A 14980-nucleotide genomic window follows, 5' to 3' on the forward strand; every position below is an offset into this window, starting at 1 on the left:
TTTAGCCTCATGCGTATTTTTAGGACAAGAGCAAAAAGCAGCCGTATTCTTCCCCCAAATATCATCTAGCACGGTCTCTAGGACTTACTAATGTTCCTCCCCTGCACACCTTCTCGAGCTGAGCGCCCACTTCAGCTTGCCCTCTGCACGTCTTCCAGCACCAGGACCAAGGTAACGCTTATAAAAGAAAGCGTTTCATTGGGATAGCTTAGTTATAGAGGTTTAGTTCATTATCACCATGACAAGAGCGTACAGACATGGTGCTGGAGAAAAAGCTGAGAGTTCAGTATCCTGATGCACAGGGGGGCAGCAGTAGCAGAGAGACAGGGAGGGAGGGAGGGAGGGAGGGGGAGAGAGAGGGAGAAAGATGGTACTAATATGATCTTTTGAAACTGCAAAGTCCTCTCCCACTGACACACTTCCTTTAACAAAGCCTCTCAAAGAGTTCCACTTCCTGGTGACTAAGCATCAAATGCATGCACATACGGGGACCATTCTTCCTCAAATCACTATTTCTTCATGTGATATATGATCACAACCCCGTGTCTTTACTTGTCCCCTTCCCAGATGAGATGTGTCCTTTGGGGTTTGTAATAGTTTTGCAGGAGGAGATAGAATTTCAGGTCTTAGGTACAGAAAACCAGGAGTGGATAAATCCATCTAGCAACGAAAAGTTGGAGAAGGGCAGGTTTGGAAGAAACGTGGCAAAGCGGGGTGGGGGTGGGGGAGCGTGTGAGCCCTCTCCAGGAGTAAATCTGGAACCCTGCACATTTGTATTTGCTCAGAGCATCATTGAAAGTTCTGCTTACAGGACTTTTCGGAGTCTCCTGGCTGGAACCATTTCCCCTTTTAACAGCGCTTTCCCTGCATTTTCATGCCCATCTTTTTGGGCTGGGTTTATACGGCATTTACCCAAGAAGTTTGGGATCCGGGTCCTCACATATGCCACAAGGACAGTCTACCTCACGGTGTGATCTGCATATTATGAGACATCACGTATGAAGTAGTGCATAGTGAGGACATGACACATTAAAACCTTTCATTGTGTCTGCGAACAGCTGTGTGACTGACACATCTTTCTGCTTGACATACGGTATTCATAAACCCACACTCTCCTTTGTCTGGCTCTAGAACCAGCAGTGTCCATCGCATTAACTGGAGAAAAAATAAATGTAGAAGTTACGGATTACTGGTCATAGGTGGCTTAGGCAGTGTCAGTGCCCTTCAAACCATTGAGACAGGTTTTACTGTGTAGTTCTAGCTGGTCTACAACTCAGAGGTTTGCCTACCTGTCATCACCGCCCCAGGCTAGACCACGCTGGAGCTGATGATCTAAAGTGTTACTGATCTGTCTCACAGAGTACCCCGTCAATCTTGACTTTTAATTCTTCACAGCATGCTCAAAAGAACTTCCTAATCTAAAAAGCACGAAGAGAGGAAAACTGCTCTGCTGTGCCACCATGAAGAACGTTGTTTACCCAACAACTGTTAGACTGGAAAAGAGGCTTCAAGTTTTCAGTTTTTCCCTCAAAAAGGGCAGTCGCTATTTTCAAAGGAATACAGGAAACTTTAAGAGGGCGGCTGTTCTGATTCCATGGGAAAACAACAACAAACCAATGGAGAGATTCCAGAGGTTGAAGTTCCGATACCTCCAGATCCTAAGAACGCTCTTCCTACAACAGGTGCGTATCATCTTTCATTAAGTACACTAACGAAAAAAAAGAAATCACGAATAACAGGAAATTGGTGGAAATTTCCACACTCTGTGCAGCTGCCCGATGGTAGTGGTGATGGTGAAACAGGGTTTAGTCTACAGCGACAGAAAGACAAAGTCACCTCCAGGACCCCGCTCTCCAGTCTTGATACGGCCCTTACGTAACAGCCCTCCGCAAGAGGCCGCGCATCTCTGCTTCCCGAGGCTCCCTGTCTCGTCCAGAGGATGGGAAGCACCGGCAGACCATCCGGGTCCGCGAGACCCGTGACGGATCAGAGGCCGAAATGCCGCCCCGGAGCTCGTGCCCTCCCGCCCCGGCGTCCGGAACGAGCACGTGCTCCCCGGAACGCGCCGCCCCGCCCCGCCCCCCGAGGCGGGGCGGGGGGGGAGGGCCGGGCTCGCGGCCCAGCGCGCCAATAGGCGAGCGCCTTACAGCGCCGTGGCCCGGCGACGTTAAGCCGTCCAATCGCCGCGGCCCGGCCGCCCGTTTCCCGGAGCCCCGCCCCGCGCGCCGGGCCCCGCCTCCGATGTCCCGCCCTCCGCCCCTCCCCCCCCCGCCGGTCGGCGCCCAAGCCTGCGAGACGGAGAAACTGGGGCAGAAGTGAAGATGGCGGCGGCGGCGCTGGCGGTTCGTCGCCAGTGACGCGCGCTGCGGGCTGCTCACCCTCCCCGCTCGCCGCGTCCGCCCCGGCACCCCCCGGTCCACCCGCCGCGCTCCGGGTCTCCTTCGCCCGTGTCCGCCGTGGCCGGCCGAGCGGGCGGCGCGTTGATCCGCCCTCCAGCCCGCCGCCGCGGCCGCCGCCGCCAAGCCGGATCGCCGAGCCGGGGACACACGCTCGGCGGGGAGGCGGCGGGCCCTGCGTGCTCGCGGCCCTCCGTTTGGGGACCCGGAGGAGGAGGAAGAGGAGGCGGTGGCGGCGGCCGTGGGCTCCCCGGACGAGAAGGGGCTCGGGGGGCCGGGCGAGAGCGGCTCGTCCCCGGGAGCGGTGCGCGCAGGCGGCACCATGACGTCCATCCATTTCGTGGTCCACCCGCTGCCGGGCACCGAGGACCAGCTCAATGACAGGTACTGGGGCGGCGGCGGGGGAGGGGCGCCTCCCTCTCTTCCTCCCCTCCCCTCCCCCCACGGCCGCGCCGGCGCCCCTACCGCCCCCTGTAGGCCCCGGGAGCGGTGCGAGCCAAACTTGGGAGCCCCGGGCCGCGGGGGCGGGGGCCGGCTGCGGTGTGGACGCGGCTGCGGTGTAGACGGCCTAGTGCGCACGCAGTTCCCCCCACCCCCCAACCCCGTTTTCCCCGCCTCTCCCGCGAGGAGCCTCGTTGAACCCGGCGGACGCCCGGGCCCAGGCCCGAGGAGGAATCCATATTAGTCAAAGTTGAATTGAGACAGACAATGCGGATGGGGGATGGTGGAGGTGGAGAAAGAGAGGGAAGGAGAAGGAGCGGCGGGTTTGGGGGGCTCCCGCGAGCCTCGTCCAGGGGGCTGGGCATCCTCCCCCCCCCACGGGGAGGCGGGGAGGGGCGATTCCCGGCAGACCGTGGGTTGGGAGGGGTAGGAGGGAGAGAGCGCCATGATTATTGTTATTATTATTAGATTGGAGCCCCTGCAGTGAGGTTGCCTGCCCCGGGAGGGGCGGTGAAGTCAGGCTGGGGGTAGGGAAGTGGATTGAATTCCCTTTGCCCTCCTTCCTTGGAAATGGTACTGCCAAACTCTGGCACCCGGGCCCCTATGGTGAGAGCCTTCTTTTTGTTTCCTTTTTTTTTTTTTTTAAATTCTAATGATAGTGTTTTCTCGAGTTGTAATTTGACAGCTGAAAACTGCGTACAGCGTCAAAGGAAAACTCTCGGTGTTGCAGTTCGCATTAACGCGCTGTGAATTGGTTGGGTTCGCTTCCAGCAGAGGAGGAATTTTGATTTAAAAATTAAAGAAATCTTATAAGGCTGTTTTGATTTGGATTTTCTCCCTTGGCTCCGTCACTGTGTCTTGCCAGTTTAGGCTTGAGTTGCTTGGCCGCATGCTCTCTGGGACCTAAGATAAAACAAGAAAAGTTGCTGCACTGTTGCAAGACAGACTCGGAGGTTGAGGGAGGAGGCCTCCATTAAAGCGTGTCTTGGGACCTGGAACTTAGATCTCATGATGGACCAAGTGTTTACAGGTCAGAAAGTGGGGGCGTTTTAAGCTCCCTTCTCCCCAAATGTAGTCCTGCTGGCCAGTGTTTATTTTGCATGTGGAAGGCCATCGTTTCCCAAGTTTAGAAGCGAGGTGTAATTTTTGCTAAGTGACCGGATGACTTAAGTTGCTTGACGCCCAGTTTGTCATGTGCTTCCCGGAGAGAGGAAGAGGCCTAAAGTGTTGCTAGTCTGTAATGTGTCAGTATGTCCTTCCCTCGGCCTGAGCCGGCTGCCTTCCATCCTGGGCGGGCAGTCTAGTTTCTGACATTGGGTGCGGATTTGTCTAATCTTTAACCGTATTGTTTAAATACGTGTTTGCAGAACTCAAAATGCTTTTTTTTTTTTGGTTTTTCGAGACAGGGTTTCTCTGTGGCTTTGGAGCCTGTCCTGGAACTAGCTCTGTAGACCAGGCTGGTCTCGAACTCACAGAGATCCGCCTGCCTCTGCCTCCCGAGTGCTGGGATTAAAGGCGTGCGCCACCAATGCCCGGCCTCAAAATGCTTTTTGAAAAGATTAACAGCGTCGAGTTTTCTTATAGTTCTTTAAATATGGAAGCAACCTTTTAGCTATTAAAACATTTTGTTATAGGATCCTTACTCTATTTCGTTAGATGTATTTACAGCTTCAACGTCAGATTTTTTTTTTTCTATTTTGGTACATCTTAGAATCAGGCCAGTAGCCGGGTGGTGGTGGCACACGCACTCGGGAGGCAGAGGCAGGCGGATCTTCGTGAGTTCGAGGCCAGCCTGGTCTAGAAGAGCTAGTTACAGGACAGGACAGGCACCAAAAACTACAGAGAAACCCTGTCTCGAAAATCAAAAAAAAAAAAAAAAAAAAAAAAAAAAAGAATCAGGCCAGTAGTGAGGACAGCTCTGCTGCCATTAAGAGAAGTGTGTTTGAGTCATTTGTCTTGACTTGGAAGTAGCACCAGAGAAGGAAAGCTTGCTTTTGTGGTAGTACTGACTTTAGAGTCTGCACGGCAAAACCCTTGACTTGTTACAAACCTTGTATTTATTGTTTATTTATTTAGATGGGTTCTGGCTAGCCTGGAGTTCACTGCGTTACCTGATGGTGACCTTGTGGTGAGTCCGAGCCCGAGCCACCACGCCCAGTTTACACTGGCCTAGAGCCCCGTGGCTTCCTTTTGCTAGATACTGCCAGCATGCTTCACCTCCTGTGTGCTGGGCGTTTTGATTCACTTTTTACTTCAGCTGTTTGAGAAATTTCCTCACAGTTTTTTTAAATTTTTATTTATTTATATATTTATTTTTTGGTTTTTCGAGACAGGGTTTCTCTGTGGTTTTGGAGCCTGTCCTGGAACTAGCTCTTGTAGACCAGGCTGGTCTCAAACTCACAGAGATCCGCCTGCCTCTGCCTCCCGAGTGCTGGGATTAAAGTTGTGCGCCACCACCGCCCGGCAACAGTTTTTTTTTTAAGTTGCTATTTTCCACCCCTTTGTTTTTGACTCTTCTAGAATCCATGTACTGTATTGAGAATATCTAGATATTTGTGACTTTTTGCTGTCTGTTGAGATAGCAGTCTGGGATAGGGTCTCTATGATGCCCAAGCTGGCGTGGATTCAGTCTTCCTGCCTTAGCCTCCTGGGTGCTGAGATTGCAGGTGTGTGCAGCAACACCTGGGATGAGTTTTTAACTTGGTTTGTATTTTATGTGTATAGATGAGTACCTGCGTGTATATCTCAGTACCACATGTGTATGTGTATCTGCTGCAGGAGATGAGAACAAGATGTCAGATCCCTGGAACTGGAGATATTATAGGTGATTGTGAGCTGCTGGGTGTGGGTGATGGCAATGGAGCCCACGTCCTCAGCAAGTGATAGTAACTGGTAAACGTCTTTGTAGCCCTCTGGTGTGAGTTTCTATGAAGTCAGGGAAAAGACAAGTGACTGAGTTATATAGCACATTGATTAATACTGCTCCACTGCTTAGCTGTACTGTGCATGACCTGTTGAAGGCTTCCTAAGTGCTTGGTGACAGAAAAGTCCATTTTGTTTGATGTTTGAGTGTTCATTCTGGAGATGGAATTCTGATCCCCATGTGGCATAGTTGGCACTGTATTGACTAAACCACCGACCCAGCTCTCCAGTGAGTTTCTTGTTCTAGTTCTTGTTTACCAATCTCAGTCAACAAGAACTAGACCCAACCATGGTTCTGAAGCCTGCGGGCTTAGGGGAGGGCTGGCAGTGCTCTGTCCCCAATCCTTGGAAAATGTCTGAGAAGTGAGTTGTGCTTTTCACAGAGGCAGTAGATTTATGGAGTGACCCCAGCCAAAGGCACAGTGAGCTACAGTGAAACCTGCATGGTGCTGTGTGCAACATCTAGACCTTTCCATTGTCCCAGGCACCCCAGCCTTAGTACAGAGGTGCTGAGTTTCCATTCACTGGTAGAAGTTTATTCTTCAGTTTACATCTCTTGTGTAATAAGTAAGAAATGAGTTTTACATGAAAAACAAGTTTTTATCTGACTTTTTTTTAACATTTTAAAATTTGTGTGTATGTGAGTGTGCCACACTATGGGTCTGAAGATCAGAGAAAACTTGCTCCTACACAGCGTTTGGATCCTGGGTTTCAAGTTCAGGTTGTTAGGCTTGGCAGCAGGGGTATTTACTCAGTGAACCATCTTGCCGGTGTGTGTGTGTGTGTGTGTGTGTATGTGTGTTTGTGTGTACACGTACGAGTGTGAGTGCCACAGCTGTGTGGGGAAGTCCAGAGGTCAGCTTTGAGGAGTGTTTTCTCTACTTATTCTGTGGGTTCCAGAGATCAAACTGAGGCCATTAGGATTGCTCAGCGAAAGCCTTGTCATAGCCCCCCCCCAAGATTTTATGTAGTCCATACTTATATTTGGCATGTAATTTCTTTGGGGGTGAGTTGATTTCAATTTTAACAGAATTATTGGAAGAATCAGCCAGATTTTGTTGTCCTAGAGTTCTAACAACTTCTGCCCAATATATCTCTCCAGGTCTCCAGGTTATTATTATTATTTTTTTTGTTTTGTATTGGTCAGAGAGCTGACTTTCTTAATCCTTTCCTCGTGCAAGATAAGGAAAGATCTTTTTTAAGTGCTGTGGACACGACCTGCGTTCTCTTCAGATTACTCCCTAGGGTACAGGTCGGTTATGATACAAGTCAGTTTTCATTGTTTGGGGGGGTTCCTGTGAATGCTGCCTTTTTGCAGTATAATGTGTTGCGTAATCAGGGTTTCTCCCTCAGGGTGTTGGAAGGCTGTAAGACAGATAGAATAGACAGGAATTTGAAACTGTGCCGGCCTCAAGGTCAGGGAGGAACAGTTGAGATAGTGAATGAGAAGCACAGGAGTATTAAGTGAGTCTGGAAAATAGGGAGAGATGGTTACTTTAGTTGTTTCTGTGTGTGCTCGGTATTCACGTGGCAGTGCAGGAGTTCAGCTCACCCTAGAGTGCCCTCCCCCACAATTTCCCTCCCTTCCCTTCTCCAGGGTGCTGGAGCTTGGGAATGCTAGGTAAGTGTGGTGTCACAGAACACATCTCCAGGCCCCGGAAATACTGTTGCTATACATGAAAAGCAACATGGGCATGGTGGATCATGCCAGCAATCCTACTGGGACTTGGAGACCGACGCCCTAATTGCAGCAAGTTTGAGGCCAGCTTAGTCTAATTTTGAGTTCCAGGCCACGTCACTGACAGTGAGACCTCGTCTTTAATAAACTAAACCCCAGACTCTTAATCCAAGTTTGCCATTTTCAGCTGACAGCAGTTTTACCTTTCAGGGCATTCTTGGCCGTATCTGCTCCTCACGTGACTCTCAGCTAGGACATTGGTATTGGCCTGTAGTGGCTCTAGGCCAGAGACTTCTAGACTCCAGTAAGAACAGGACTGCTCCCCACAGTCTGGAATTATTAAATTCACAATGTCAACTCTGTGAGGGGAGAAACCTGGGTCAAGATTATCTTTAGTACAGATGAAAAAATCAGGTTCTTAAATTAGTTTTAAAACATGATAATTGAAAGCTAATTAAAATTAAAGCCGAAGTCAGGCCTTTGGTAAATAGGCCCATTTCAAGTGCTGTGCAGGCACACGTAGCTCCACTAGTCCATTTAGGGCGGTGGAGGGAGAGTGGTCCCTCAGAGCATGCATGTCGAGAGCTAGCGATTGGCTAAATGTAACAAGGCTGAAAATAAACATTTTTAGGACTGTTGGGTTTTATGCCTTTGCACTCTGAGCAGGAGCCAAAAGGTACAGAAGAGTGGTAACAAAGGTGGTGGTGTGTGTGGGTCATAATAATGAAACTGCCTGAAATCTCAGTGGTCCCTGCCCCAAGCCCCACCAGAAACAACACCCGAGTGTTGGGCCAGGCGTGGTAGAGCATTGCACAGTTAGCAGGAAATCTCACTGATTACTGAGATTGTCATCTAAAACGATAGTAGAAACAGTGGGAAGGGGCAGGCATGTGTAATAAATGGATTAAAGGCAGTTGCTTCAGAAAAGATTGAAAACCATGTAGACTAGCCCAACAAGAAGTTGAAAAGACAAATGGGCAAATTTTACAAGTCAGGAAGTTAGTCACTAAATCATAGACCTGGCACAGACACTAGCCTGGAGGTGGGGACCTGGGTTTTTCTTAGCAGTTACCTCATCTGGGGAACAGACTACAGGGAAATGCAGTTGGTCTCACTGTACAGCCTTGTCTGGCTTGCGGCTCATAGAGATCCCCCTGCTTTTGCTTTCTGAGTCTTTGGATTAAACCACTGGGGGTGAGGGGAGGTGTCTTTCCCTCTGGCCTTTAATGCTTTATCCTTTTGCTTCTGGGTCCGGTGCTGGGATTACAAGAGCATACCAGCCCAGATGGACTCGTCCCCTCCTCCTTTTTTGAGACAGTCTCCTTATTCCAATCTCAAACTCACTAAGTAGTTAGGGATGACCTTGAATACAGTATCTTGCCTCTAGATTACTCTCAGGTTACTGGCGTAAAAGACGTCAGCTGTACCTAGTTTTCCTCGAGCATCTAGGCAAGCACTGCCCCGGCTGAGCCGCCTCTCACATCTCTTAGGCATTCCCAGCTTCTTGACATTGCAGCATGGCACCTGAGACAGTCATCTATGAAGTTCACCCTTGAAAACCACCATCAGGTTACCAAAAGTAGGAACAACGAGATGGCTCGGTGGCTAAGAGCATGCACTGCTCTTGTAGAGAGGACTGGAGTTCTCAGCACACATGCAGGAGTCTTACTTGAGCGTCATAGGGATCCTCTCCTGGCCTCTGAGGGCACTGCACTCAAGGGAACACATCCCCATAGGCACATGGGTATGCAGAGTTTTTAACAATGACAAAATAAATCTTTAAACAGTCCCAATATTTTTAAAAGTTAAGTTTATAATTTTGTGTTGGACATCATTCATAACTAGGCTTAGTCATTGGGGGCCTACAATCAAAAGGTGCACGCGCGCGTGTGTGTTTTATGTTGTGTGCAGTTTTATGTTGCAGCAGGATGTACTTGTTATCCTTTTTGCCTGAGAGAAAACTGCAGTTACCACTTTTTGTTTGTTTGATTTTATTTTGACTTGATGTCTTGCCATTCTGATCACATGAAAATAAATTTTTCCTTGGCTTGTTCTGATTATGAATCTTTGATTTTTTTTTTGTTATTGTTGTTGCCAGGTTTTAAAAATTTCCCCTGAATATTAGAATTTAAAAGCCTTTCGGAGCCAGGCGGTGGTGGCACACACCTTTAATCCCAGCACTAGGGAGGCAGAGACAGGTGGATTTCTGAGTTCAAGTCCAGCCTGGTCTACAGAGCTAGTTTCAGGACAGACTCCAAAGCTACAGAGAAACCCTGTCTCAAAAATCCAAAAAAATAAAAAAAAGTGTTTTGGAAGATTTCAGCATCTGCAGAAGTAGAGAAAAGAGTAAACTAAACACCAGGTACACTAGGTACTTATCCCCCAGTCTCAGTAGTTATAACTCTGACCAGCTCATGCCAGTCCTAGCCCCACTGGTCCTGTTCTGTCACAAAGATTTTTTTTTTAAATTAAAATAGTTATTTGGATGTGCTTGAACTTGTGTGTGTGTGACAATTGTGTATATCAGCTGAATCATAAAGGCCCTAGGATTACATTGTGTGCTGTGTGTCTGGCCCTGGTTGGCCTGGAATACACCAAGATCTGCTCACCTCGGCCTCCCTTATGCTGGGATTAAAGGTGTGTGCCAGCACAACTGCTTTTAACCTGACCTTCTCAAGAGAAAACATCTTTGAACTGCACATGGGACACAGTGGGGGTTTCTGTTTTGACCTAGTCTCTATGGGTAGTCCAGACCAACCTGGAATTTACCGTGTAACCCTTAAACTGGGATCCTCCTTGGCCTCTCACCTACGCTGTTCCGTACTGGAACCTTCGTGTTCTGACAGTTTGGGATTGTAATTTGTGTCAGTGCTGAGGGTGGAACCTGGTGCTTCTAGGGTGCGGACTACCATCGAGCTCCACCCCCCAGCCTCTCAGCTCATTCAGGAGGGCATCTTCCCCAATTGTCTGTAGTTGTCATGTGACGACACTGTTGGGTAAGAGGCTTGGAATGAAAGGATTTTTTTCTGTGGGGATACATCGAAGAGTAAACTGTGAAAAGTTAATGACATTTTTCTAAGTTAGTATTTAGAGGTGAGAGTATTAAATAAGGTCTTAGAAATTATTCTTTAATAAGGCATTTCATGGTTTATTCTTGCCATTGTAATAGTAATACAACTCTAGTATGGTAAATTCTCAGACCTTTTGTGGTGTTTGCATTCTTGCTAGGGTAGTAAAGCGACGCCATCTGATGCTGTCTTGCTTATGTGTAATGTATTACATAGCAGAGATACCATGTTCACTTTCAGGTGGTGCAGTTCATGATACTGAAACATCATTTAGTTACTTTTTTTTTTTTTATTTTTCGAGACAGGGTTTCTCCATAGCTTTTGGTTCCTGTCCTGGAACTAGCTCTTGTAGACCAGGCTGGCCTTGAACTCACAGAGATCCGCCTGCCTCTGCCTCCCGAGTGCTGGGATTAAAGGCGTGCGCCACCACCGCCCGGCTAGTTACTGTTTTTTACTTTTGCTTTGAGACAGTCTCACTGTGTAGCCTTAGCTGGCCTGGTTGGTACTCTGTAAATCAGGCTGGTCTCAATTTTATAGAGCTCTACCTGCCTGCCTGTGTGTCCTGAGTGTTGGGTTAAAGTCAGCCATCACCCCCAGCCTTGTGTCCTCATCTTTTTGGAGTCCTATTTTACATACAGAGTAACTTACCTGTTTCACGTGTACACCTGGGATGCTGAGACTTCCTTCCTAGTTGAGACATAGAATATTCCATCACTCTGAAGTTTGCCTGGTGCACCTGTCTTCCTGTGTTCTCTGTCTCCTCACCTTTGACAGATCTTCTGTTGACTCATTTCTTAGCATAAAGATGGAGTCTTGAGGATCATACACCTTGTTTTTCTGATGCTCTGGGTTAACGCGTATAGTAGATTCTTCTTTATAGTAATCTGTAAGAGTAGTATTCCTTGTGTGGGTACACCACAATTTTAAGTCTGACTTGTTCTCTTGGTGTAAATTTTCTGCTTTTTTTCTGTTCCTGTATTTTTAAGAATTTCCTCGCTATAAAAGAAAATTATTTAAAAAAATCTGGAAAACAGAATAGAAAAAGTCACAGCTCTTATTTTGATTCCCTCCCTTCCTCTCTGTAGTTTAGTGTGTCCTGTTTTGTGGTGATGGGGATTAAACCGAGGCCTATGCACACTCTTTGTATATGAATGTTTGTTGTTATTTAGTTTTATCCTTGATTTTTTTTCCTTGACTTTAGTTTGTTATAGTAGTTTTTATAGAAAAAACATTCCTAAAAATTACATTTTTGATAGCAAGTTTTCTTATTAAAGTTACTGTTTGGGGCTGGCGAGGTGGCTCAACTGTTACTAGCACGAGCTATTTTAGCAGAGCTATGGATTCCCAGAACCCACATGGTGGCTCACAGCCATCTTTACCTCCTGTAGTAGTAGAGGATCAAATGCCCTCTTCTGGCCTCTTCAAGCCCTAGGCATGAACATGGTGCACAGACACATGTGCTGGGAAAACATAGCTAAAAAATTTAATTATGCATTTTGTATAAAGATGTTAGATAGAATTTAATTGACTGTAATTATTTTATTCTAGATCATTGCTTACAAAACTGAATCAGTAAGTGTATTTTTCATCCATTAGTTTGGGCCGTTTTTTAGTATATGTGCTGCCGAAGCCAACATAAGTTTGGGCTACATCTTTTCATTACAGGATCAGAGGTATTTAGAGCCCACCCATTTTGAGAAATTGCCTCTGCTCCAGTATAAGCTGCACTCAGATTAGGTTGAGGAGTTGTACCACGTCTTCACCTGGATTAATCCACCAATATTAAGGTAGACTTGGTAGCTCATGTCTTCCGTCACAGCACTGGGGCAGCAATATGGTCATGATTCCGGGCTAACCTGGGCTGTAGTGAGACTGTTGGCAATTCTGCCTGTACACCATCCAGAAAACCCTGGCCAAACAAAGATTAACACCCCAAACCAAACCTGGAACTCCTGGGGTGATCTGCATTGGCCTCTCCAGGACTCATTATCATTAAGAAGGAAGGAAGGTGGGGTTCATCTGTGGTAGTGTTCATGGCAGCCTGCTTGCTGCGATTTGAGAAGTGGAGATTGGAGTTTCTAAGTCCTAAGGAAAAAGTTAAGTTTGAGATAAGGAAGTTCATTTGATGGGGAATGCTGAGAAAGGAGACAGTACAGTAGGGTAGTTGAATGCCTTTTTTTTTTAATTGCAATACTGTTTGGCCAATAGTTTAAGCGTTATTTCTAGCTAGCTCTTACATCTTAATTACATCTTAAATTAACTAATTTTTTTATTTTTTATACATTTTTTATTGATATTTATTGAGCTCTATAGTTTTCTCTGCTCCCCTCCCTGCTTCTCCTCTCCCCTCTTCAACCTTCCCCCAAGGTCCCAATGCTCCCAGTTTACTCAGGAGATCTTGTCTTTTTCTACTTTCTACTTCCCATGTAGATTAGATGTAGTTGAATGTCTTGAGTGGTGAAAGACTGGGAGAAGGAAGGTCAGGTTGTAGCTGAGTTCCTAGTTGGTGGCTTTGCATTGAACTCAGATATAAAGGAGATATAAAAGCCTGCGCCACCGCTTTCCCACCATACCTTTTCTTTCTTTTCTTTTTTTTTTTAAATTTATTTTTATTTTATTTGCATTTGAGTTTTGCTACATGTATGTCCGTGTGAGGATGTTAGATCTTGGAGTTACAGACAATTGTGAGCTGCCATGTGGGTGTTAGGACTTGAACCCATGTCCTCTGGAAGAGCAGTTAGTGCTCTTAACCACTGAGCCATCTCTCCAGGCCTCCCCCACCCCATACTTTTTCTTAATGTACTTTTGTTTCTAGTGGTGTTTAAAGGTAAATTTTCATCTTTTTTTTTTCTTCTTCCCTGAGATAAGGTATCTCTGTGTAGCTCTAGCTGTCCTGGAACTCACTCTTTAGACCGGGCTGGCTTTGAATTCACAGAGATCTGCCTCTGCTTCATAAGTGCTGGGATTAAAGGAATGTGACACCAGCGTCCTGCTAAATTTGTATCGTTAAGAAACACATTGACTCCCTTCATAAAATGGTTGTTTCTTTTGCCAGGTGAGTGCATGGGGATTAGAGAGTCACTGAGAGGGAGGGAGGGGGGTTAGTGCTGTGGACAGGGTGACTTTTCTTGGATTCTATAGGAACACTGTCTTCTGTATTCAGCAGCAGGGGGATGAGCTCGGATTGCTGCAACAGGCTCTTCAGGTTCCCTGTTAGGAAGCAGTCACTGCCAAGGGATTGCAGACCCAGGGTAGAGGTGATGCCTGTTGACCCTGCTGCCAGCTGCTCCCCTTCCTGTGACTTCTGAGAGCTGACATTTGTCTGCAGGTGGGAGTCAGTAGGTGGTTCACTGACACACCGCACTTCCAGAGTAGTTGTGGTTTGGCAAAGCTCTTGAGTGGCAGGGTATTGTCTTTTTTGGGGTGGGTATCTCTCTGTAGCCTCAGCTTCAGGAACTGTGAACTCTTTCTAGCCGCCATGAAGCTGCCGCCCTCCTTTTGCAGATGGTAGTCGTTTCATTTTACTTTGGTTGTGGTTTTATAACTAGGATCTTGTTGTGTAGTCTAGGCTAGCCCTCGAACCCTCCACCCTCCTGCTGGCCGCAGCCTCCCTGTTGCTGGATTACAGGTGTGAGTGATCCTTATGCCGACCTCTCTGATGTCTTGAGAGGGAGCAACATGGGCTCGTGGTGGGGGAGGCTTGGCTTGTATGTGTGTGCTGTGTCCTTAACACCTGACATGGAAAGATGCCTCCTCCTCAAGAATGCCCTGTAAGTAGCATAAGCTAGTCTAGTTGTAGTAAGTCGTTTCCTCTGGCATTTAGGTACAGAGTTGTTGATTTACTGTGGTACTCTTTCTCACAGTACCTGCTGACCATATGGCTAGGTTAGCCAAAGCACGAAGACGACTGGAAGGCTCTTAGCAATCCTTGCTTCAGGAGAGGGGTGCACTTTCATGGTAGAATTCTTGCCTGGGTCCCTTGCTTAGCCCTGGAAAGAAGATTAGTTGGTGACAAGCAGGAAGTACAGAAATTCCCCAGTCTTCATTGCTCCTAACGTTCGGTTCTCAGCTGCCAGGGTGTTTGACTGTGTTGTCGTTGTCAACCACCCCCCATTGGGTGTCTCTGACTGGCCTCAAACTCAGATCCACCTGCCTCTACCTTTTGAGTGCTGGAATTAAAGGTGTGAGCCACCCCCGAGATTTTAATAGGAGAATATTTGTGTGTCTGTCTGTGTACACACTCCCTGGAAAAAACAGGATGCAAGAATCAGTACTTTGTTCGCTTTTTGTTTTTAACCATGAAATTAAAAAGAAATCAGGTTAAATTATATAAATATTAACCTCCCCCAGAACTAGAAGGCACAGAAAGGGACACTTAAAGCTCTGGCAGCGCTTCAAAGGTCACAGTCACAGTCACAGTTTGTGTGTGGGGAATCTGGGCTGGGCCTGCTGCAGATGGTGAGGGCTAGCTGCAG

At 47.4% G+C, this 14980-nt stretch overlaps 1 protein-coding gene across 4 annotated transcripts in view; it reads left to right on the forward strand.

The window, feature by feature from the left end:
- Positions 1-2496: 2496 nt before the first annotated feature.
- Ubr5 (ubiquitin protein ligase E3 component n-recognin 5) overlaps positions 2497-14980 on the forward strand; it is a 110052-nt gene continuing 97568 nt past the window's right edge. For 3 of the 4 annotated variants that reach the window (XM_075961157.1, XM_075961158.1, XM_075961159.1), the window contains exon 1: positions 2610-2780. In XM_075961157.1, coding sequence (XP_075817272.1) covers positions 2719-2780 — 62 coding nt within the window. In that variant the 5' untranslated portion in view covers positions 2610-2718. Of the gene's footprint in view, positions 2781-14980 lie in introns of all 4 variants that reach the window. The other variant, XM_075961160.1, reaches the window with a different exon arrangement.

This window comes from Microtus pennsylvanicus, chromosome 2 (genome assembly GCF_037038515.1).
Source record: "Microtus pennsylvanicus isolate mMicPen1 chromosome 2, mMicPen1.hap1, whole genome shotgun sequence".
Taxonomy (NCBI): Eukaryota; Metazoa; Chordata; class Mammalia; order Rodentia; family Cricetidae; genus Microtus; species Microtus pennsylvanicus.